The sequence below is a fragment of the Leptonotus elevatus genome, chromosome 3, assembly GCF_054856555.1.
Source record: "Leptonotus elevatus isolate MCC_2025b chromosome 3, RoL_Lele_1.0, whole genome shotgun sequence".
Classification (NCBI taxonomy): domain Eukaryota; kingdom Metazoa; phylum Chordata; class Actinopteri; order Syngnathiformes; family Syngnathidae; genus Leptonotus; species Leptonotus elevatus.
In genome coordinates, this window is record NC_141241.1 from 9,272,013 (window position 1) to 9,296,730 (window position 24,718).

The 24,718-nt window shown below is 40.0% G+C and overlaps 1 protein-coding gene across 2 annotated transcripts in view; it reads left to right on the forward strand.

Moving 5' to 3' along the window:
• Window positions 1-230: 230 nt before the first annotated feature.
• Window positions 231-24,718, forward strand: part of slc6a2 (solute carrier family 6 member 2) — a 42,480-nt gene continuing 17,992 nt past the window's right edge. Inside the window, exons 1-6 of one of the 2 annotated variants that reach the window (XM_086070412.1) lie at window positions 231-5,017; window positions 5,118-5,168; window positions 7,314-7,706; window positions 14,191-14,322; window positions 15,606-15,843; window positions 24,560-24,698. In XM_086070412.1, coding sequence (XP_085926538.1) covers window positions 7,409-7,706; window positions 14,191-14,322; window positions 15,606-15,843; window positions 24,560-24,698 — 807 coding nt within the window. In that variant the 5' untranslated portion in view covers window positions 231-5,017; window positions 5,118-5,168; window positions 7,314-7,408. Of the gene's footprint in view, window positions 5,018-5,117; window positions 5,169-6,790; window positions 7,025-7,313; window positions 7,707-14,190; window positions 14,323-15,605; window positions 15,844-24,559; window positions 24,699-24,718 lie in introns of those variants that run through there. The other variant, XM_086070411.1, reaches the window with a different exon arrangement.

Here is a 24,718-nt window from a genome sequence, read left to right on the forward strand (position 1 = left end):
GATCAACGGAGGCACGTGCCTCTTGTCCCTTTTAAAGACTTCTTCCTGTGTGCTTCCCACCGACCCCCATCACTAGCGCACATGCACGCGCACATGCGCACACACTCGGCCGTCCTCCCTCTTACATTGTATATTGCTGTATCCATTTCAGCAGCGCCCGGGGGCTGATCCTGTCGCAGCAGATTGTGGGAGATATGCACCCGCTAATGTGATTTGGTGGCAGGACCTGGCTGAGCGAGCATGCAGTCAAAGTCGCGCATGGGCATCGAACGCACGGTGAAGACTGCGGGCCGGCTCAGGGAGGAAAGGTCAGAAGGGACGGGGCTCGTTGTTAAGTGGATGTGAGGTCGACATGCTAACCGCTAGGCCCACCGTACTGATTGAATATCCAGTGGAATCTCAAAAGTGGTACCATTTTTTAGAATTCAACTAAAATGTTATGAACTAGTCAAAATAATGTACAGTATTCTGATTAGTATTAGTTAAGTGGCAAAATCTACCCATTTGTATCCATCTAAGGGGGCGGCCATTTTGCCACCTGCTGTTGACTTGAAAATGACATCCCAGTTGCTCAGGTAACGACCAATCATGTTTGACCTGTTTTCTGAAGCCATAGTAACTATGGTAAAACTTTAATGCGGGGTTTGGATGACGAAACTTGGCAGCTTTTTTCATCTCATCTTTTTAGAACAACGTTTCTATGTTTTTTTGTTTTGTTTTTAGGCGTGTGTTTGGAAAGTGATGCAACAACTTGGTCATTGAAGGATGTGCCTGCCTTAAAGAAATGTTTACACAATATAATCGTTACTAAAAACGTCAGCGATTGAGCTATTAAATGTTCATTCGCTTTGCAATACTTTCTATTGGAATTCAAACGAGGACATGTTCCTTTTTGGAGGTTTAACTGTTTAACTTATGATTCAAAATCAGGATATCGTCCTGAAAACATTGCATTCCACCAGGGTGGGTATTTTCTAGGAATGTTGCAGAAGAGGAACAAACTGTTACTATTTGGACTTTATGTTCCTGTGATGGATCATTCCTGTTTATGACAACAGGATGCAGTCTCAAACATACACACACGCACATGCACACACTTGTATATACAAAATAGTCTGAGTAAATTCATTAAAAAAAATAAAAAAAAAAGTGCATTAACTGAGCATCTCTTGTCCATGTAGAGCTCAAGGTCTTCCTATGTAATGCATACAGTAGAGGAACATGCTGATTATAGGGATAATGTTTTATGCAAGGCATCTGGTAATCTACATTAAGTCAGCGGTGAGGAACTTTTTCCTACCATTTCAGCTATTCTAAAGTCCTCCAAGGGCCAAACTAACGTTGCAAGGATTGGACAGATGTTAATTTAAAAAAAATCAGGCTGTTGCTTGTAACTTTTCTGATTTGAATTGTCAGTCTGGTTGTGTTTCATGAGTCTTTAAAGTCAACTAAAAGTTTAAATTAACTGTTTTAAGCAACAATAGGCAAAAAATTGCTACTAGCCTGTTAGCTAACAGGTATAACTCGCCACTTCATCTTGTATTCACAGGTCATATTGTCTGTGTTAATTCAGATTTCTTTTCTCTCTCTTTTTTTATCTTGTAAATTGCATCGATAGATTTCTCTTAGCATTTCACGCTCATGGGCTAGCAACTTGTTAGCTTTAGCTTGCTTTCCTAGGCAACAGGCAAATATAGTGGTTTTGTAGGCTGTCCAAACATCCTCTTTTGGAAGGACTTGTCTACATTTTTTTGGCGGTGGGTTATAAATTCATGAAAATGTTTCCATTGCCTGACAATCAAATGTAGAAGTTTCTGTAACTGTGGTACACAACATAGTGCTCTGTTAGCAGGTTAAGATCAGTGCTCAGCGAGCGACTTAGCATACCTCATTAGCTTACTTTGCTGTACGTAACCAGTATATGATGCACAAATACAGCCGTTTCTAGGTTCCATACCACCTATAAAGGTACAGTAAAGTGAAGTTCAGCATTGTGTCAACTTTGGTGACATGTCCCCTTTGTCAATAAATTTCAATGACTTCCAGGGATCATCCCTCCCTGGAATTAATGCCAGTTTAATTTTGTTGTCCCCGAAGACAAAAGCCAGATGTTAGTGTGCCGCTTTTCTTATTTTATTTTGTATTTTGTGTGTGTCCGATTTGGAACACAGGCCTCATGAAAATCCCCTTGACTCCTGAGGGCTTGGTCTCTGGCAAGCTGTCTGGTTGGGCTCATGAGGGAGTTCCTCCAGACCTCATTGTTACATTTCCTTATCACGCCAGATGACACCTTGTTGATTCTCTCCCTACATTATTCTTGCAGAGAAGTGATTGTTCCCTATTTCCTGCGTGATGGCTTGTCCAAACAGTGAAAGTCCTGGCCAGGGCAGGTCCGCGTGAAACGTCAGTGGTGTGACGGTGCTATCTGCACAACAGGTTTATTTTCTCGGCCCTGTGCTTTGGGTGGATCAGATGGTGTTCTTTGGAACGAAGGACAGTAACTGACTGAGCAGTCAGTGGCAAGCATTTTGAAATATATTGTATGTTTTAATATATGATTATTATTATTATTTTTTAAAGGAACACAAATTCAGTCGGGTCAAAGAAAACTAGCGACATTTGCTGCATTATTTCAAGGCCACACTAAACATAATTTGGAAAACTGATGCCCCCACATTTTTTTTTCGAATAAAAACTCGACATTACTTGAAATGATGAGCCAACCTTCCTTGACCTTTCCTCACTCCTGCTGCCCAGGTAAGCCGGTCTTCCTGCTGCTTGACACCCTTTTTTTGTACCTCCCCCTAATTACAACCTACCATTCAAACAAACCAGCTCGAGTTCTCCCCGCTATTGTGCTTTTCAGCTAAGAGTCTGAGAAGCTCGATGAAGGACTTTTCGAGATGACATTTTCACACACTTGCTGTGCTGAATCCTCTGTCTTTGCAGATGTGCATTGTTGTGCTTCTCTGTGAACACCGTCCTGGATCATGTTATTTTCACTCCACGCAACATATGGAATAAGAGTTAACATTACTAAAGCACTTACACGTTAGCAGATACTATAATAGGAGAAGCTTAACTCCAATTGTAGGTTTTCAACACAGCGAGCCTTGAATATTGTTGGGTAAAAATAAACACACTTACTGCTAATTCCATTACCCTCATTATTACTTTGTGGCTAAAGTACTTTGAGTAGCTTGTTCGTATTAGCTACATAAGGCTTCATGTTTGCTGCTGTTTACAGTCATTACTTGAACCGTGATTGTTTGTTGTTGCTCAATGCATTGGAGCTATTTATATAGTATTGTGTAAAGGTCTTGTATGCTATAATGACCATATGTAACCAGAATGACCTCACAAGCGCAAAATACCTTTCCCAAGGCCAAACTGATATACCATAAGTTAGTTAACAGGCTCATGGAAGTTTGGTACCTTTGGGATTCTGGTAGGTTGGAACTTTTCATTGACGTCAAAGTGATGCACATGCTGAAATTAAATTCCTGTATCTACAGCTTTATCCTAATGCTCATCTTCAACTACCAGGAAGAATTTCAGTTGCCTTTAGCTGAACTAATGTGGACTACTATCACCAAGATCTGGACCTGGGCCCGTATTCCTAAAGATCCTGAGAATCCGCTCAGAGAGTTCCAAACTTAACATGAAAATTCCTAGGATGGAGTCTTAGCTTTGGCATCATTCCAGAACATTTTCAGAGAACTCTAAGAAAGGAATGGTCAGAAACTCTTGTCTTAGTGAGCAGGTGTTGACACTCCTTGCTAAGTATGAATCATCATTTCAAAAGCTGTGATTAATGGTTGATCCAAAAAGCTAGGTAAAAAGAATTTTAAAAAATCACTTTTGTCGCTAATGGGTGAAGGATAGACCCTCAAATCGATTAAACTTGACTGTAGAATCTGATTTTATGGAGACTGCAAATGAAAATATTTCACATTAAAAAAAATATTGCCAGAGGTGGGCACGTAGATGAATTTTGAGCATCCATCAATCATCAACAGTTAGGACACCCCTCGATCATCGTCAGCCCGCCTATATTTCAAGATGAACCGCATTGTAATCGCCAATCCGTAATTCGTCATTCCTCAGGGAAATGGCCGTCCGTCAGTGTTTGTGTAATTCGTCAGCAAAATCTGCATTTTGCCACTGACTGATTAACGATTACATTGACAGATTGACAATTACAGTGACGGACGGACAAAAACCCACATTCGGCAAAGCTTTGTCCGTCAATTTTTCCAAGTTTCCTGTCATTCAGCAATCGTCAACAAAATGGTCATCCGTCATTGACGGATTAATGGAGTTTACGTCAATATTGATGGAATGCCCACCCCTGGTGATAGTTGGATTTATTTGCTTAGCTATATTAATTGGTATGCTGGTAATTTTTGTACTTTTGACATTTCAACTAAATGTTGGTATCAACAAGGGTAAAATGGCTCATTTCATTAATTCACTGTCATCCAGTGTTTGGAGAATATCTCTCTCGCCTCTTCTGTCCGCCATTTTGTCCTCTGGTTAGGGAACCCCTAAGCCACTCAAAAGTCATCTTCTCTCGTATTAATAGATCTCACTTTTGGATCTCTTCTAAGAGTTGGATTATTTAGAAATAGCTTTTAGCTCTACTATGGACTACTCTACTAAATTCGAAGAAAACATCATGATTCTTTGCACTAAGAATATTTTGGAACACAGGCCCTGATCTTCACAGATTTCCAAAGAATCCTCAGATCGGTTTGGTGTACAATTTGGGTCAAGACACACAAAAACACACCTCTTAGTCAATATTCTAATCTATCAAGGATTGGGATCGACCTTTTTGTTCCCTCTCAAGCTTCATCTTTCACTTAATCAAGGAATTTTGGACAATTTTACCCTCAGAACTTGCCACAGTGACCTCACAAATGTTCTTCTGCATGCATGGATTATAAAACCTCGCTCTCCAAAATCTCCTTGTGTGTGCAAGCCCGGATGATACTCACGCATGTGGGTCAATAAGGTAAAAGGTCGAAGGTTGTGACTGCAGCTGGATGCTCCAGAGGTTCATGGTGTGACTGCTGAGAGACAACGTCTTGTTTTATTATCTTCTCATTTTGAAGGTCAGAGCGACTAAGCATGAAGAACGGGACAGAGAGGGGAGTGCGATCAAGGTAAGGAAGGATTGAAGTCAACATGACTTTTAAAGCAGCAATGGTACAAGTGCAAATGTTACGGGTTCAGTCAACGCAGTGTACGCCCCTACGAGTCTGATTTGCACCTGGTTCCTGGTGCCTGATAAGGCAGATGCACAATGTAGCAAACAAACAGAAGTCATTCATCGGGGGGGGAAAAACAACAGTAATATAATCTTTTCTTGTTACCTGCTCCCTTCACTGCAGTTAATCAATCTCCACACAACACAACAACCGAGCCTATTAGGCTTTTATAAAACAAACCCCCGAAGAGCAAAGAGGACAGTCATTGACTTTAATGGGATGAACTGATCAACCATATCTAATAGAAATCATTCCCCCTGGCAAAAGCTGATGCGCAATTGAATTACGTGTGGAACACAAAGCTTTTACTGCTTCTTAGAAAAACCCTAATTTGATCACTTTAGTGCAGAGAAGAAACAGATAAAGTCCATAATGTAAACATTATTTTTGCAAGTTTAGTTGCATGAAAAATTTGAGGGAGTTTTCGTATAATGCTAAATTACTACTCAAACTCAATAAGAATGATTACACAATCAAATCACTTGCAAACGCTGGATATTTGTGTTTGAATCCCCAACTGCAGTACATAATTAATACATAATGATTTGTGCATCATCAAGCAGACATACAACTAATGGGGACTCGTGTTTGCTGTGACAACGTTGAGAGAGTATGGAAATTTTACTTAGGAACAAGTGGAATAACGATTGAATTAATCAACATCTAACCAATTATCAAATTATGTTTTGATAATCCAATAAATCATTTAGGGACAATCAATTTAACATTGTCCAAATCAGCCTCTCAGCAGTAATTATTCTCCAATTTTGGTAGTCCTCCATGAAAGCAGACTAATTGTATTTCTGTTGGATCAAAATAAAAATAAAAAAATTGTGAAAGACTGGGTTAGATAAGCGGTGAGCCTTTAAGAACAACACTTGCATGCTTTGTGATGAGTAAACATGTCCAAAAGAGGTTAGATCAGCGATTCCCAAACTGCGATGCATCCAACCCGCCCTCAAAAACAGAACAAAACATGATTAAATGTGAACATTTCTCAATAAAATGTATTTTAACTCCACTTGAACGCAGGCTTAATTGGATATGAACATTTTTTTGACTACTTTGAAATACTAGATGTTGAAGGGGTGCGTGACTTGAAAAGTTTTGTAAAGACTAATTGTGATTTTAGGTCATGAGGAGTAAATATGTACTTACTACGAACAAGTGAAGTCATTCAAAAAACGTTATATTGGTGATTCTTAAACTGTGGTGTGAAAACACAAAATAAAAATATTCCTTCCATAAACTTTATTCTTGACTCTACTTGATTATACTTAAATTATTAAACCTAATTGCCTATATAAAAAAGACTGTTTAGACTTTTTTTAGGTGGTGTGCAGGGAGAAGAGGGTGCGTGGCTAAAAAGGTTTACTGTCAACTGCCAGAACAGCGATTTCCAGGATTTTCAGTTACATTGCCCTTTTATTCTCCTAAATAAATGTAGACAGTTGACAGAGTGCACATGAAGCATTTATGAGAACTTGAGCTACTCATGCACAACAGCAAAAATAAATAAACACAAGAAAAAGCACCTCCAGTTGCAAGTGGAGACAAAGTGGCCAATTATGGTACATCACGTGGATGGGAAACCCGGTTAAAAAAAACAACAAACAAGCCCTTTTTTATTAGCTTCTCTGGTTGGATGAGGGCGAGTCTTAAAAGTTTCTTCAGGATGGGCCAGTTCCCTTCAGACGCATCCAGAGCAGAGCGGCACCGGGTCATGGAGACTTGTACTTAAAAGTTACCAAGTACGTGCCTTATCTTTTATTGGCTTGCCAACAAGCCGTGAAGCTTTATACGAGACATTTTCTGGTTGATTTTTCTTAATTGAGTAGCTTATTCGATGCGCTTAAGAACTTCTTTATCGAGTGTTAATTAATGATTCATTTGTGCGTTTGTTAGTAGCACACTCTAAAAAAATAAAAAATATATATATATTGCTACTGGCAAAGTGTATTCCACTCCGTGCGTAATGGCGCAACTTTTACGCACGATCACCTAACCTAACCTTACCCCCACCTCCTTTCCCCTTCGCAGCCCATGTACGCGAAGGTGTCGCCGGCTCCTTTCCCCGCACAGCGCCCGCACACCGCGCCGAGTGGACGGTGAGGAGAGAGCGCACTCCTCCAAAGATGAACATCCAGGTTGTGCCCGAGAACAAGCTCACGACGGTGGCCCCGCTCAAACAATGCAACGTGGAAAAAAAGGAAGTCGAGCTTTTGTTGGTCAAGGACCAGAACGGCGTGCAGTACACCAGCTCGTCCATCGTCCCCGCGTCCAGCCAATGCTCGGGGCCGCCCGGGTCCAACTCCGACGAGGAGCGGGAGTTGTGGGGCAAGAAGATTGACTTTCTGCTCTCGGTCATTGGCTTCGCGGTCGACTTGGCAAATGTTTGGAGATTCCCTTACCTATGCTACAAAAATGGCGGGGGTGAGTACAAACTTGACTTTTCCGATGCGTGCAATTCATAAACGTGGTGTAGACATTTTCTACTTAATTTCGCAATGATGAGTTTGCATGCACAGCGCATTTAAAAATGTATTAGATAACCTGACATCAAATAGAGAAGAGACCATCTGGCCTTAATGCGTGCTCTTTCAATCTTAGAGAGCCAAAACTAATATTTTTGCTCAGGGATGTATGGGCATATAATCAGTTTGACATCTTAATTAAGAAATACGATTTTGATCTATTTTAACATTTTTGCCAGATATATTTAATGTGGACTCGTTCCATTTCAGTGATTTTAAAACTGAAGATTCTGTTAATGGATGTAAGTGCATTACTATTATTTAGCATCTTAAGGGCAATTTTCTTTTCGTATATTTTCCTTTGTGGTTATAAAATACTAAAATTGGAAATTCATGAATAACAATAACAAATATATGAAATCATTAAAACTCGAAATGAAATTCTACAGTGTACTTAGAACATTGAGCCTTTATTTTTACATTCATTTTACATTAGAAAATCTCTCGGTGCACCATCAATCAAAAATTTCACCCAAAATATGAATGCTAAAATAATAGTGATCTCAATTTACTCACAAATTGACATACTATGAAGCTTAACTTGCAGGAAGCTGTGGCTTTTTGTATTGCATGAAAGGCAACAGGTGGATACATAGAGTTCTTCTACCTCCTGCCAGCTCATAGAAGAGCATTTCATTGTTGTTGTATGTTGACAGACATAACATAAATACCAGTATGATGCATTGTCACCCTTGGGTTTAACTCGGCCAGGGGTTGGCAACCATAGTCCTCGAGAGCCGCCGTCCTGCGTGTTTTAGATGTCTCACTCCTCCAACACAGGTGAGGATCGCTATCAGAGCTGGCTGATGAGCGTATCATTTGAATCACCTGTGTTAAACGAGGGCGACATCTAAAACTCGCAGGACTGGATGAGTAGAAGTATTGCCGAGATGCAACTAATTTAAAATAAGACGTGCGGTGTCATTTGCCTTTCTCACCAGTTAGTTTTCATAAAAGTGTTCAATGCCTAGTCGTTTTTTCCCAAGCAACTGGCTGGCAGTTGTAACTGTGTTTCCAATCGTGTTCTTCTGCGACTGATGCATTTCCAAACCAGCAGATATTTCATCAAGCATATAAAACATCTGAAGTGCTTTGTTATTGACCTTCAAAACAAGCAGTTTGTCGAAAAATTGCATTCTTTATTGTGTTTTAGTGCCCAATGGATCAGTCCATGTGTTCCACTTCAGCCTGTTGTCCAGTGTAATGCCAAGCTTTTCCAAATTTGCAACAACTTTTTCTGAAGTGAATTTTTGTGACTTTATCGAGTCTATAACTTTTCTTTGGTTTTTATTGGTATTTTAAATAGAATGTAACTTATTGAACTGAATTTCAAAAGGTGTTTGCAATTGGGTCATGATCTAGAGCTGTGTCATCTGCTTATTTAATAACCTGACTGTTTTGTAAAGCGCTAGTTCATGAATTTGTAGTAACAAAAATAAATACATCCTTGTGGAGAAACCTATGAATGTTGTCATCACGTCCAACAGAAATGAACCAGCTGTAATCTTTGAATGGGTCTTTGGTTTCTCAAGATGATTGTCATATCTGCATTATGGAGATTCGATGAGCGAATGGCAGAGGGTCCATAAGATTGTGAGTTTGGAATGCTTTGTATCTCTTGACTAGACCCGCCAGGCACTTTATGACCAGTTATGTCAGCGCTATTGGTCAGAAGTTGGTCGGTCTTATCAGTTTTGGCATTCATACAATTGTGGATGATTTACACAGGATTGGGACTTTTCAAATATTTTAAGGGAGGAGTTCAAATGTCTGAACAAAGAGGCTTACTGTGCTACACATTGCTTAAGGAAATTATATCACAGATTTTGTCTGGGCCAGGACTTCTCTGTGGATTACGACTAGAAAGGTGAAAGACATCGGACTGTCTGATTTTAGGACAGATGCAGGGAACGGAGGAGACGAGCTCGTTGCCGCTCCCAAATTCACAGAATTTCTTTTTGCCCATTCCAAGTCTCTTATCTACAAGGAAGTTTTCTTTCTGTCCTTGCGTGGGACATTGGTCATGGCCTTGATCCTCTGACATTCCTCACGGGAGTTGCTTGACACCAGGGTTGCCTTAATCGTCTGTGTGTAACTGTAGCTGTGTGTCTTCTAATCCGTCTCTGTATGTCCCGTTTGGTTGTGTCATCCTGATTTTAATGTTTTTTCCTTTCTTTTAAATGAGATGGTACTTGATACTTTATTTATATAGCGCTTTTCCACCTTATAAGGCCCTCAAAGCGCTTTACACTTCGACTACTCATTCACCTACCGATGACGCAGCATCAGGGGCAACTAGGGGCTCAGTATCTTGCTCAAGGATACTTCAACGTGGTCACAATGGCATGGGATCAAACCCACAACTTCTGGGTTGTGAGACGACCACTCTACCACTGAGCCACACCGCCCAAGAGATGATTTCCAGGATTGTTTTTTATGGAAAGGGCTTTTTTGGTACGACTGTGTCATCTGAGTTTGTGCAGTCAAAACAGATAATACTGTCATTATCCAATACTTTAACTGAACATTCCTGGGGGATGTTGTCTTTGACAGTTTCATAGCATAGGTCTAAAAACCTATTTTCCCTGGCAGCACAGTCCACCTACTGATAATATGTGCGTAAGAACATTTTCACAGGACAGCTATTCAAATCTCACAAGATAAACTTTGGGGCATCAGGACACAATGAATCAAGTTTGAGGGAGACATTAAGGCCCCGTCCAGACGGCAGCAAAGCCAGCTTCGTTCCTCAAACAAATCTCGTACACACAGAAGCATTTCAAGACTTGCGTGTGTCCAAAAGAGGATGCTGAGGACGTTTAACGGCTGTAATGTATATGCCAAGTCGGGAGTGGCGCAGCCACTGGGAGTTAACGGAAAGCGTAGAAAAAAAATCAGCAAAGAAGACAAACAGTTTTTTTCCCCTAACTTTATTGCAATCTACAGAACAAACATGGCTTTGCATGTATCGAAACAACATGAAAAAGACGAACACAGGAGAAGTGACAATGGCGGGTGATTCAAGTACAACACCGCTTGCTGAACGTGGGAATAAAGAAGCAAAAATATTTTCCTCTGCAAAAGCATAAGCAAGCTAAGGAGGCTGCGAAAATCGACTACGACACGGCTATCCGCCGTTGTTGTTGACAGACTGACGGTTCGCGTGCAGTCACGCGAGTATTGGAGCATACGTTATCAATCTGCGACGATGCGTCGTCATCGAGCTGCGACTCTTACGTCATCACCGAAGGAGTATCCTGCATATGGTGTCCAGACGGACGCGTACGGGGCGCGTTTTGAAACCTTTCCACTCTGGAGCCCGGTTTCAAAAGTGATCGGTTTCACTGGACGAACGTGTGGACAAACGGCCTAAACGGTAAGAAACTAGTGCGAATACATTGAAATACATTGAAACTGGCTTTCGTGTGGACGTGGTGTCCAATCCTGTCAAAATTTGCCTTTGCAAAATGTACAGTACCGGTATATATCTATCCATTTTACGAACCGCTTATTTGACGGTAAAAGATATCTGTAGGATCTCTCTGGGTGGATAGAAAGGTTGAAGGGAGGTGTGCAGGATTTCATTATAAGGGATACACAAACTCGTGCCTCCACTGTTCACACCACTTGTCTCGGATGATAGGAGAGACCCCGCCCCTCTGTGTCTTTTTAGTCATTGTTGGGCTCCGATCAGTCCTGACCACAGAAAAGTCAAATCGTTGGTTTTCACTTTGAGGGACTGGCCATGAATATTGGAATGGGCAGAGCAAGTTTGTTTTTCAGTTTCTTCCGTCTTTGCCAAATACCCCCTTGAGATCCATTTCTTGGTCCATTTTTTTGGTCCATTTCTTTTGGGTGGTCCTGAGATGGTTCAGTATAGAATTTGCTACGGCTGCATGACGTGTCAATGAACGATTATGTATTAGTAGGAGGAATTATTAAACCATATATTGGATTTAACCAAACACGTCAGTCAAGGTACTGCAGGTAATGTCGATGGGCATGACAAGTCTTGAAATTCGCAAAGCAGTCCAATCATACACCAATAAGACAAGCCAATGGTTGCCTTACAGGATTCATCCTCAGCAATACTCATCGTGGGTTAACCCGGATGTCCTGAAAACTAATTTCTAAGCACTTGGAAAATAAAACCTGAGGCTTAAAACATTTTCTGTATCAATACAGGACAGTTTGATGGAAAGTATGGGATTGATTATATGAGTTTGTATCATTTGAATGGCCCATAAAGCTGGTGGTTCACTTAGTAGGTTATAATTAACAAACGGTGGAAAGAAAGAACCACCTGAAAACTGACCGGCAGCTTTTATTCAGACCTTTGCTTTCAATATCTAACCAGCGAAATGTGCCTCCTGTTGAAAACCGGGCTCTGTTTTTGTTGGCTTCAAATGCCTGAGGAGGATTTGTTCCCCCAATGCACCGTGAGAGGGAGTGACGGCTTTACAACTTTACTGTTTTCTTAAACGAAAATCCCCTTGTACTAAAAGCAGAAACTTTGTCTATAAAGTAAAACTTGAAATAGGGTTCCGTACATGGTGGTTTGACGCAGATAGATGGTGGGTTTTTATTTTCTGGCAAAGAAGAAGACGAACAACTTAGCCTGTGTGGCTTTTGATTTTTTTTTTAATAATTGGAATGGATGAATGGATAGAAATAGAATGACAGACAGACAAGAACTAATAGGAAACCAGGCAGACATTGATGGACCCATAATTGTCTTGTGTCTGATTTGACAGACTGATGTACGACCAGACAGACAAATCGATAGATGTATGGATGGAAGGAAATAGATGGGCCGATTGACTTAGGTTAGGGCTCACCAACATGGTGTAGGCGGGCACTAGGTTGTGACCCCCAGGACCACTTGAGTAGCTAAAGGGCCTGTTCTAAAAAATAAATCCCTGATAGTCAGTGATTGTGGGTAGTTAGAAAAAAGCTAGTTAAAATGTGTATCATTAATCCAGTGTTTCCCTACAGATTTGAAATCTACTTGAGTGGGTAGACTCCGGCGGTGGGGATGGGAGGCCGGTTGGACGGGAGGTGGGTCTCAGTCCTGTTACTACGTCTCTAGCCTCATGATCCACAAGTGAGAGGTGGTGGCACGTTTTTTCTTTTTGAATATATTTTTAATACATTTTCTTGAAAACTTCTTGGGTGGTGGCCAATTTATTTGGGTGGCCCACCTAAGTATTACCATGGTGTGGGAAGCACTCTAATCAGTACGCAAGAAGTAGCGCTCTTTTTTTTTTTTTTTAAACGCTTGAACTCTGAACTGGTGAACTCTGAAACAGACATGCACAATAGATACAGTCGATAGTCAGACAGACAGATAGATGGGACAATTGGACAGAATGATGGATGTCTTGATAGATGGACAAAAGGAAGGCCAATTGGGCAAACGATTGATTGATGTACGGGACGGACCTGGTCGATGGATGGACAGACGTAGTTAGATGGATGAATGAACAGCTGACATAACCAGATATATGACAGATGGACAGACGGATGGTTCAAGAGATACAGCAGAAATATTGATGGATGATGGCGGACACATCACTAGGCGAATGTACAGACATACAGATGGACGGATGGACGGACATGCGGTGATAGACCCAGTTATATGGACAATTGGAAAGATGGACGGAGGAAGATGAATAGGAGGACAGACAGACAGAACGATGGATCGTTATATGGACAAATGTACACTCATTAGCCTTGTCGATGGCTGGACTGACAGATAGCTGTAGATCTGATTGCAGGTAGTGAGTGTCATGTTAAAAAGTCAACCTTAAAGCTGTCGGATGAGCCATTAAAAGTTCATCATTAATGACGCGCTTGCGTTTCTACTTCGGCTCATCATTGACTACCTTGCATTGGAGATGGGGGCAGTAGTCCACATGGTGTGTGTGCGCGCATGTGTGTGTGTGTGTGTGTACGTGTGGCCCTCAAGAGGTCTTAGCTACACCACTGACCTGTCAATCATATTAGCCCAGGGCAAAAAGCTATTTATTACTGTACATAATGTGTCGTTTGCAACATGAGGGAAAATCCAATTACTGGAGTTCATTTCCTCGTTGTGTCGCATGAACATAGCTGTCCGCCTTTCCTGCCTGCACGCGGGCACGCGTTCTTAGAATGTCAAGATGACTACCTCCTCAACATGCAAGCCCTCAGGCTCATTCCGTCATCAACCTGTTGCCTCTAACTATCATGAATGGTCTTGTTCCGTTATTTCCTTAATTCTATTGTCCGCCAAATCACGGTGACATTTCCTCATCGTTATGTCACAGATCCACAGGGTGTTCTGCTCACTTGATTGTCTGATCTTTTTTCAAACGCAATTATTTCTGTTTTTCCTTTTTCAGGAGCTTTTTTGATCCCCTACGTTCTTTTCTTGGTCATCGCGGGGATGCCATTGTTCTACATGGAGCTGGCGCTGGGCCAGTACACTAGGGAGGGGGCGGCCACCGTGTGGAAGATCTGCCCCATCTTTAAAGGTGAACTGGAATGTGCACCACACATTGTGCTCACGAAAAACTCATAATCGTCCTGTTTATTTCCTTTTGACTTCTGCATTTAAAAGAGATATAGAACAATAACGATACAAAACTGTGACTTTAGAAAGATAATTAGAGTAAGCTGGATTGTTACTCAGTAGAACTCCAACAAGGTTGGACTGTGATTATAGGCTGGTCTGTTTCATATTTATCACAGAAAGACAAAAGGTTTCATCATGAGGCAAAAGCAAAAAAGTGAACGATAACTGAAGTGAAACATTTCCAGAGCAACTTTGTGTTTGTCCATCATCAGGTTATTTCCTGGTAGAATGACAAGACTGTACTTTTTTTTTTTTATTCTCGAGAAAGGCGAAAGATCAAATTGAGCCTCAGATGTTAAAAAGAAAATGCATGCCAAATTGCAAAACTTGAAAACAATATACATGCTGCTGCTAAGACCCTTGCTCATTTCTTAGTTTTTTCGAACCATGTGTTTTTATGCGAGACAGCGGAGTGACCTGACTCCTGCTTATTTTCCGTTCCTGTTTTTATCATAACTGTGTCAACCAGCCCACCCTGTATTTCCTTTCATGTCAAGTGGCTGACATTTTGATGTAGAGCATGCGCAGGTACGCCTCCATCTTAAATATAAACGGGATGTTGAACTGAATTACAATACAAAGTTGCCCAAAGCTTTAGTTCTGTAAATCTTGGTTGCATCTTCTTGCAGTCCTGTTTTTTTTTGGTTTGTTTGTTTCACAGGCCATTAGTGGAATCATGTTTTAAAGTGTTTATTAGAGCTTCACCGACAAATCATTTAAATTACAAAAAAATAAAGTTTGAATGTTCTAAGAAAAATGTCATCCATCCATCAATTTTCCTAACCGCTTATCCTCATTAGGTTCATTGGACTCACTGGAGCCTATCCCAGCTATCTTCGGGTGGTAGATGGAGTACACTTCGAACTGGTCGTCAGCCAATCACAGGGCAACAACCATCACTCTCAAAATTATACCTATTTTAGAGTGTATAATAATAATGCCACAGATGTACACGCAAATCTCTATTTTAAACTGTGCCAAGCTGTGTGTCTGTGAAAATACCTAAACAAAGTCTAGCTCACCCCTGCGCAGATTTAGACCATGCCTCGTACAAGACTTTTGCTGGTCACCACAAAACATTCCCTAATGTCTAAGGAAAAAAATAATCATAATACAAGAAATTTAACAGTAATACAGGCAAAAGAAGTAGCAAATGCTGACATATATTGCCTTGCTCCACAGGTGTAGGCTACACAGTGATTGTCATCGCCCTTTACGTGGGCTTCTACTACAACGTCATCATCGCCTGGTCACTCTACTATCTGTTTAACTCCATGACCCGCGAGTTGCCTTGGCTCAAATGCGACAACCCCTGGAACAGCCCCAACTGCACCGACCCCAAGGCCATCAACGGCTCGGTCCTGGGCAATGGTACCTCCTACGCCAAATACAAGATCACCCCAGCAGCTGAATACTATGAGTAAGTGACTTTTTGATGTTTAGAGTCAACTGATTTCACTCTTTGGAATGTGTTTGTTAGTCGACAGGCGTTCGCAGTAAGTCAATATCCTTTTATTGATGTCTCCCTTTCATGGAGACGCCAATTGAATAAGTATCGCCTGCAGTCGTTTTCGCAACCGCTTATAAAGCTCGGACTCTTAATTTATAAAACATTTACTTACAAAAGCTTATTTAAGGTACTAGATAGAGCAGACAACAAAATATAAACAAACAATGAAACATGTTTCAATGCAAAAGGGGCACTAGCATTGCATTTTCTCTGTATAAAATAGGGTAGCCAAAATGTGATGTTATTAGACAGTTTAAAGTACAGATTATGGTGGGAACTACAGGGGTTCATATCATTTTTTCTCAAGAAGCATTACCCAGAGTAAACCCTGCCTAGAACCAAAGAGCTCTCAGAATACCTCAATTTGAAAATTGTTATCTTGGAAGAAAAAACGGTTTTAAAAGTATCTCTTAAAGTTTTGATGTTTATCAGTCCAAGGTAAAACAGGTTGTTTAAAATGGCAAAAGTTCACCACTGTTGTTGTCACGGAATGATTGGCCGCCACTAATTGGTATATATTACTGCATAGCCGATAGACGCTCATGCAAGCCGTTGAAGCCACGTATACATACAGATTAGACATATACAGTTCGTAGGCTCTTAGTATAGGGACCCCGGGGGGCAGGTTGAAGGGGGCGGTTGGCGGGGTGGTCACTAATTTTTAACAAGTGGACGGTATGTGTTGCTTTGAACACCCCCTCTTTTCTTTTATCGTTCAGTTCTTAGACCCCAAAATCAGATTTGGCAGAGGCATCTTTTGTTGAATTACAGGTATAATTCTTTTTCCGCCTGTAAACATCATTAAGCATATCACTTCTACATGTTTTTAAGGCAAGTTGTAAAATGTCTGAAGTCCTCTTGTTTACTTTTAACAAATTCAAACATCTTAAATCATGCTAAATGATACTAAGTACTGCCTCAAATGGTCTCCAATTTCGATACTGTAAATGTATAGGATCGTATGCCGGGGAACGTTTCTTGGGAGGAGCAACATGGCGGCCTTGTGGCTTCAAAAGTCTTGGCCTATCGGCTATCCAGTCATATTATATTCAGATCAGTGGTGGCCGGCCTTTTAAGAGTGGAGCAAGAGGCACAGAGCAGAATGACCAATGATGTGGGGGAAAAAAACAGCTAAAGACTGACAAAATCCTTGGCACATCTTCACATCTCTGTTGACGAATCTTCAATAAATAAAACATTAAGCAAGAATAGATGTCATCAGAGCACACCAGGGATGCAGCCACTGCTGTTTGAAGTTCGCAGCCGAGCGCCAGGATTTCCCACAGCGCTACTGGGAAAATATTCTTTGGATGGATGAAGCCAAAGTTGTGTAGTTTGGAAGGAACAAACAAAAGCTGTGTGTGGAGAAAAAAAGGCACAACCCCAAACGTGAAGTATGGTGTTAGAGGGCATCATGGTTTGGGACTGCTTTGCTATTTTAGGGCCTGGACGCATTGCTATTTACAATTTTATCAAGAAATTTTGCACTAGAACTTCTTCCTTTCATCTGTCTGCCAATAAAAGGTGGCATAAGATGGTGATGCAACATGACAATGAACCAAAGGAGAGAACCTGGAGTGGCCCAATCCGATTCCTGACCTTCACCTAATTGAGACGCTGTAACATGACCTTAAGAGAGCAATTCACACCAAGAATACCACATAATATTCCAGAATTCCTCCTAACTGTTATTCTGGTCCAATTTGCAACCACAAGAAATGTTTGGTTGAGGTTATTGGAGGCTCAACTATAGTTCATAAATTTCAAAAGTTCACATATTTTTTTCCAATCTGCAGTGTGGTGTTTGTTGTGTCCTAAAAATATCAGAACAGATGTTTAAGGACATTTGTTAAATCTTTGGATGGATGGATATTTGAAGAGTGTTGCTGTTGGGCTGTGGCAAGTGTAAAAAAAAACACAGCTTTGGGTGGTTTGGGATCAGCTACCATTTGGAAACGCTTAATATGTTAAGAAAATTTTTTATGACTACAATGTCATCGTGACATGGTTAATGCAACAAATGCATGACAGTAACAAATGTTGAAGCCATCAATTTATGCACAATTCTGATTATAGAGTAAAGACTGATGTCTCTTCAAGCCAATAGTTCTTTAAACTCCACCCCTCCATTAAGTCTTCCAAGGGTCATGCTTAATTTATGACAAAATGTGATTGCAAGAGCGTTCGTATGTTTATTATTATTATTGTTGTTGAATGAGCATTTGTGAGTTCAATGTTTTTGCGGGTTTTTACTTCATCTGGGGGCTTTATTAGCTCACTCTTTTAAAATTGCTTTCTTTCTTCATCATGACAATACTACATTTGTGGTTGTATTTAATGGGGCGTAGAACAGCTCGTATCATACTGAGAGCTGTTTATAATAAATACCCTGACAGTTGAAAAATTCCAAGGAAAACATGACAATCTGATACGCGAATGAAAATGTGTCCAGAGCACTTCTACGCAAGTAATTTGAGATATTATGTACTGCAAAGTAAGTTTTGTGATTTTGAAATGATATAACGATAACATCATGATAATCTGGGGCTGCTTTGCTACATCAGGCACAGGGGTTCTTGAAGCGGAGCGGGGTTCAATGAAATCTCAAGGTTTGTTCTCAGCAGGATCTCATGGTTCCTTCAACAGGATAACAAACCAAAAAGGACGGCTAAAAACAAAACAGATTATTTTGTGAAAATTGGTGAAAGAGATGCAACATTCTGTCTCAAGAAGGCACACTTGGTACAAACTACAGACAGGTGAAGAAGTCTTATTGAGAGTTAAAAAATTTAGCATTAAAAAAAATAGTGGATGTTTATTTATCGCTACTTTTGCCGGTTAGTTCACTAGTGTTTTTCTTTTTTAACTCATTCACTGCCATTGACGGCTATAGACGTCAAAAATTCATTTGAACTATTTCTATTAGTTAAACATTTTTTCCCACTTTGGTTAACAAGAGTATGAAAACCTAGATTTTTTTGTCTATTGTATTAGAACAAATATAAAATTTGTGATTAATCGTGAGTTTACTAGTGAGGTCATGCAATTAATCACGATTAAAAATTATTTTATTATATTATAATTTTTAATAATCTTTTCTAAAAAAGAAAAGAAAAGAAAAAAAGATTATTTAAAAAATATATATGTTTGTTTTTTAAGAAAAGATTATTAAAAAGTAATCAGGCATCAGGCGATTACAATTTGTAATCGTAATTCATCGCATGACTTCTCTAGTTAACTCACAATGAATCACAAATTTTATATCTGTTCTAAATGTACCCCCAAAAATATTTTCTAGGTTTTCATACTCTTGTTAACAAAAATGGAAAAAAAGTTAAACTAATAGAAATAGTTCAAATGAATTTTTGACGTCTATAGCCGTCAATGGCAGTGGATGAGTTAATGGAAGGCTACCAACAATTCTACACCACTGAAAATTACAATTATAATAATAAGTTTTTTTCACTGACAATTAATTAAGTATGCATTTTTAATGCATCACTTGTATTGGGTCTGATTGGATAGTGTGCAATTGTACAGTACGAACCCACTGATTTGTCGGGTGGGTGGAGTCATGTCGTGTGCATTACTGATGACTAAGCAAATGTACGCAGATGGTGCGCATTAGTTTACTTTCTTTTTAAATGTTCTTTGGAGCCAAATAAGCTGATGAAGCAAAAAATATCATTGACTTTTAGTGATTGTGTATAGTGGATAAGGCAGATGTTGGTGCAGCTTTCTGATAAGCGAGCCGCAAATGAAAGAGATTCTGTGATACTTTTTGCTCTTTTATCATTCTTTTTTTTCCTGTTTTGTAACTCAACAAAAAGGCACGTCATTGGAAATACTAACTGAATGTGTAGCAACATTATTTAAAATTTGGGATGCAATTGTTGGCTACCAAATTACCAATTTTTAAACTGTTGTAAAAGGTAAAACAATAAAAAAGAAAAAAACAAAGTAAACGACTTAAGTGTCCCTTAGGGCAATTCATGCATCATTTATAAGGATGTGATGTTATGTAAACAATGGCTGCACCCCCCCCCCCCTCCTCCCAACAACTTTGTGTGAAAGTTCCTAATGCAGCAGTTCTATCAGAACTATTCAACAAAAATCTTATTTTTTCCAAACAGTTGTTACCAGCTCTTTTTTTTTTTAACTATATTTTGAGTGGACCGAGTTTTTAATGATAGCCTCCAAAGAGATCATGGATGTCACTATGGGGTAATTCCTGCAAGATGGTTCTGCAAAAACAAGGAGGAGCTTTGCTACTTAAGGGCCTGGACGCATCAACAATTTTATCACAAAATTATAAATAATTAAAAATAGATGCTAAGAAAAAAAATCCCGGAAAACACAAAAAAAGAAATCAGCAGATTCAAGCTGGTCAAATTGGATAGAATACTTCATTTGTGTTTTCCTCCCACATTTGGTTTGAATGCGCTGTTCTTGTTCGGTTACAAAGACTTTGCTGCATACACCCGACTCAATGCCGTCATTGAGAAGCGAGCACAGCAGCAGAACCAGCTCGCTGTGTGATGATAAGAGAAAATGTGCTTGGCGTAACTTGGCCAAAGGGACTTGGATTGAAGTTACCGGTGAGCGTTTACAGGCGGCTGGACAAGGAGGCCTTCGGGCATTGCAACACCGACGCACAGCGTCCAGGTCAGAGTGTAGGCTGTGCATTTATCATTCCAAATGAGTCTGTGTCCTCCGGTGGCTATCTGGCTCCCAGAAGTCCCCCGAAAAAACAAAACAAAAACAAACCTTTGAATGTATTATCAGCCCTCAGATAAGGCCACATAAAAGAGGACTTTCACAGATCCATTTGGCTTGTCCGCCTGGATGTCGTTCTGCTTTGCGTGTCTTGTTTGTGCTTGGATGTTGTGTTGGGTTTTTCGCCGTTTATCAGCACCGCATCACATGCCGACTCAATTAAATGTTGGAGCACAGGAAACAAACAGAAAAATATATTGAAGTCAAACACTGTCGCTCTTTGGTGCTTTGCATCTCACTGGGCCATCGTAAAGTAAAGTGTCTTTGTCGCACATCACGTGTCTTCATCTTGAGACTTTCTGTCTGTCGATGTTACACAGTTTGAGAAACGGGCTCTGTCCCGTCATGATAAGCAGTGTTATTTTAACACTGTCAGAGTAAATTTCCTTGAGTGGTGGCGTGGATGTTGGGTGTAATCTGAATAGCGCTACCTTGAGTGTTAAATTGGCCACTCCCTCATTTCTGGTGAAGGAGAAACTTTTCAAAATTCCAGCGCGCTGTCCACGTTTCAATAGCGATACATCCGGTTGTTGTTGGGGCGGCGTGGATCAGTGGTAGAGTGGTCATTTCCCAACCCTTAGAGCGTGGGTTCGATTCGCACAAGTATCCTTGAGCAAGATACAGAACCCACAGTTGCTCCCAATGCCGTCCGTGTCATCAGTAGTCAAAATGTAAAGCGTTTTGAGGGCCTTGTAAGGAGAAATGATGCTTTTAAAGTAAAGTGTAGTTTGAGTTACATTTTTAACACTGACATAGGGGTGTAAATTGCCTAGTACCTGATTCGATTCGTATCACGATTCATAGGTCACGATTCGATTCGATAGCGATTAATCCCGATACGAATCTATAAATTGATTATTGCGATTTTATTTTTTTTCACTCAAATTTGGAAAATACTCATTAGTAAACTTGTACATGTACACTGTAAGATTTGTATGAAAATGTATTTATTTATCTGAAAATTCAGACTTATAACTGAGCCACTGCATTTAACAAACAGGTTGCAGTCTGTTTCATGTCTGAACAGCACTGAAATAAAATATTAAAGCTTAATGTTCCATTGATATAACATGCTTTCATGCTTAATGTGTGAATCCTAACCCTAAGTAAGACGTTTTGTTGAATATTCCCATCAAAAAATTATGTTTAAAAATCGATTCGGCCGCATATCGAATCGATTCAAGAATTTCGCGCTGTAATATCGCGATATATTGCCAAATAGATTTTTTCTAACACCCCTATTGACATTAGTGCATTACACTTATACGTGCTTAAACACCAGAGTTAAGTGTAGTTTGGCAGAATTAAATGTTTAACACTGACACTAGTGTAGAGTACTTTCAACACTGCTCAATGTTTACCAGTGTATATTTTTAACACTACACAGTGTTGGAGTAACACTGGTTAAGTGTGAAAAAAGTAAAACTGTGAAAAGTGTCACATTTACACTCATTGGTGTGGACACATATAAACACTTATATTTAACACTCTCAGTGTTAATCTAACACTGGCGATTTCGCTGTGTAGTATTAAGGAAATTATGAAAGGCATTTTGACTAGTTGCTATTCAATTGGAGGGAGATTATGATTTGGGTGAATGGACTGAACTTGTATCTATCTGTCCATGGCAGAGCGAGAACCTTGTGGATTTTGAATAAGATCTGTCACAGGATGTCCACGTTGACAGACATCAAAGATGGTCTCAGTCCATTTTCCTCATCACCATTTGTGGCCTCAACCAAACTCGTCCAACTTTAGGAGATTATTTGTGTATGGCAGAAAAACCCAACACAAGAATGCTACTGAACTTTTCCTATTGATTCCAATTGTGTTTTGATCACCCGAGGAGGCTAACATCAAAGCTGGGCTGATTTAAAAAAAAAATTATGATGACATTTAATTTAGCACTGTGATTTTGTGAACCCATTAAAAAGCAAGACCCCTACTTTACATTGCTTTATTGATAGTTACTTGTTCAATTTGTAAGTTTTCTATGTTGCAGCAGTCAATTTTTAACTCATTCACTGCCATTGACGGCTATGGGCTATAGTTCAAATGAATTTTTGACGTCTATATCCGTCAATGGCAGTGAATGAGTTAACCGATCTTGCGTTTTTGTCACTCTAGTAATTGTGCATGATGCTCTGATTTCAAGTGTTCATGGTCAAGAACAAGAACCATATTGATGAGGCTAACCAGTCCAACATGACCAACTTAGTGACATAAATTTTCTCAACTGATCTTCTTCAAAATGTTCAGTAGTGCAGGAAAACTTAATTTTGTAAACTAATTGTCCTTGAACCTACTGGGATTACATCACAATGATCAGTTTTGATCCGAAATTATTCTACTTATGAGGTGAAGAAGTGTCATGAATGGAACATCTAAAAGGTTTTATTGTTTTCTTTTATTCCAAGAAGTCAAAGACTTTGCAATTCTAAGCCATTCTATGAGATCTCACACAGAAGACAACATACGACTTTATTCACCTTCATCTCACAAGAGACAGCCTTTTATGAAGACGTATAGACACTGCTGTCAAGTAAGCTCTTGTTTAAATACGTTTTGACAGCTCAAATTAATTTGTTTTTTCAGCTGAATTCCATCTTCCCACTATTTGATCTGCTGTATTTCTTAAAAAACAGAAAACATTTGTAATGGGCCCAAGAAATTTAGCCCATGGATAAAATAAAAAATTATCTGTTATACATTCCAAGTATCTGCCATTGTGCTACTAAGCCCATATATATTATAGAAAACATTTAGAGTGTGTTAAGAGAAGTAGTTGCATACTTGTTAGGCTCTCAGCAACATAATACTGTATTTGGGCAGAGCTGGACAGTATATCATCAATATAGATATAAAATTCAATATCTCTCCATATGTGCCTCCTGTTCAACTTTCCCGTGACACTCCAAAATAAAATTACAGGAACTCTGGCATTTGCACTGGAAGTGGAAAAAGCCAGAGGTGGTTTTGAAAGCTTCCTTCTGGAAATAATTTATAGCGTCTCGTGCCATATCGCTTTCAAAATCTGTGGAATTCTTGCTCTGATAGGTCAGATAATACATGAAAGTTTGATGATTGGTTGGAAATTGTGAAAGGCGCGGTGAGGAACGTGTACTCAAAATGAAGACGATTCTTGGTCAGACGCGGCAAAATAATACCTGAAAGTTTGAGATCGGACTGCTTCATCACAGTTATGTGTGCTTTTGTCTTTGCTACATTGTGGGGCCCATACGTGTGTGTTTTTTCCAGGTTTTACTACCATTGTGGGGACCGACTTGAAACAAGTTCAGACCTCTTTTTGACGGTCAAGACTTGGTTTTAGAGTTTAGGTTTGAATTGTTTTTTTTGTTTTTTTTGGGAGAGCTCAGTATTGTTCATTCGGTAATTTTACCGATTTGACATGTCATCATCATTGCTCTCTCTCTTTTTATTTTAATTTTATTTTGTGTGTGCATGTGTGCGTGCGCGTGTACTAATTAGTTCACCTAAAACCTATAAAAAATCCCATACCGTTCACCTAAACCGAATACTTCAGAATCCAGCTAGAGTCGTGAGGTTGTCAGGGGACCCGAGGAAGGATCAAAGAAAAGAAAAGAAAGTGAAATCCAGCACCGACCAGACATTACCGACTACCCACCGGGTTACCAACCAGAGTCTTTCACCAACCCCAGAAACATCTGAATTGGGTTATGGTTGAGGTTAGAGTAAGGAATAGGGGTAGGCAATCATTTTTGATGGTTGAGGTTAGGGAAGGGGCTAGGAAAGCCATCATGTCAATGAGATGTCCCCACGATGATACAAAGACAAGTGTGTGTGTGTGTGTGTATTTGTATCCATGCAGACGCGGCGTGCTGCACCTCCACGAGAGCAGAGGCATCGGGGACCTGGGCCTCCCCCGCTGGGAGCTGTCATTGTGCCTGGTGGTGGTGGTCTTCATCCTCTACTTCAGCCTATGGAAAGGCGTCAAGTCCTCAGGGAAGGTACGAGCCCGTCACACCGT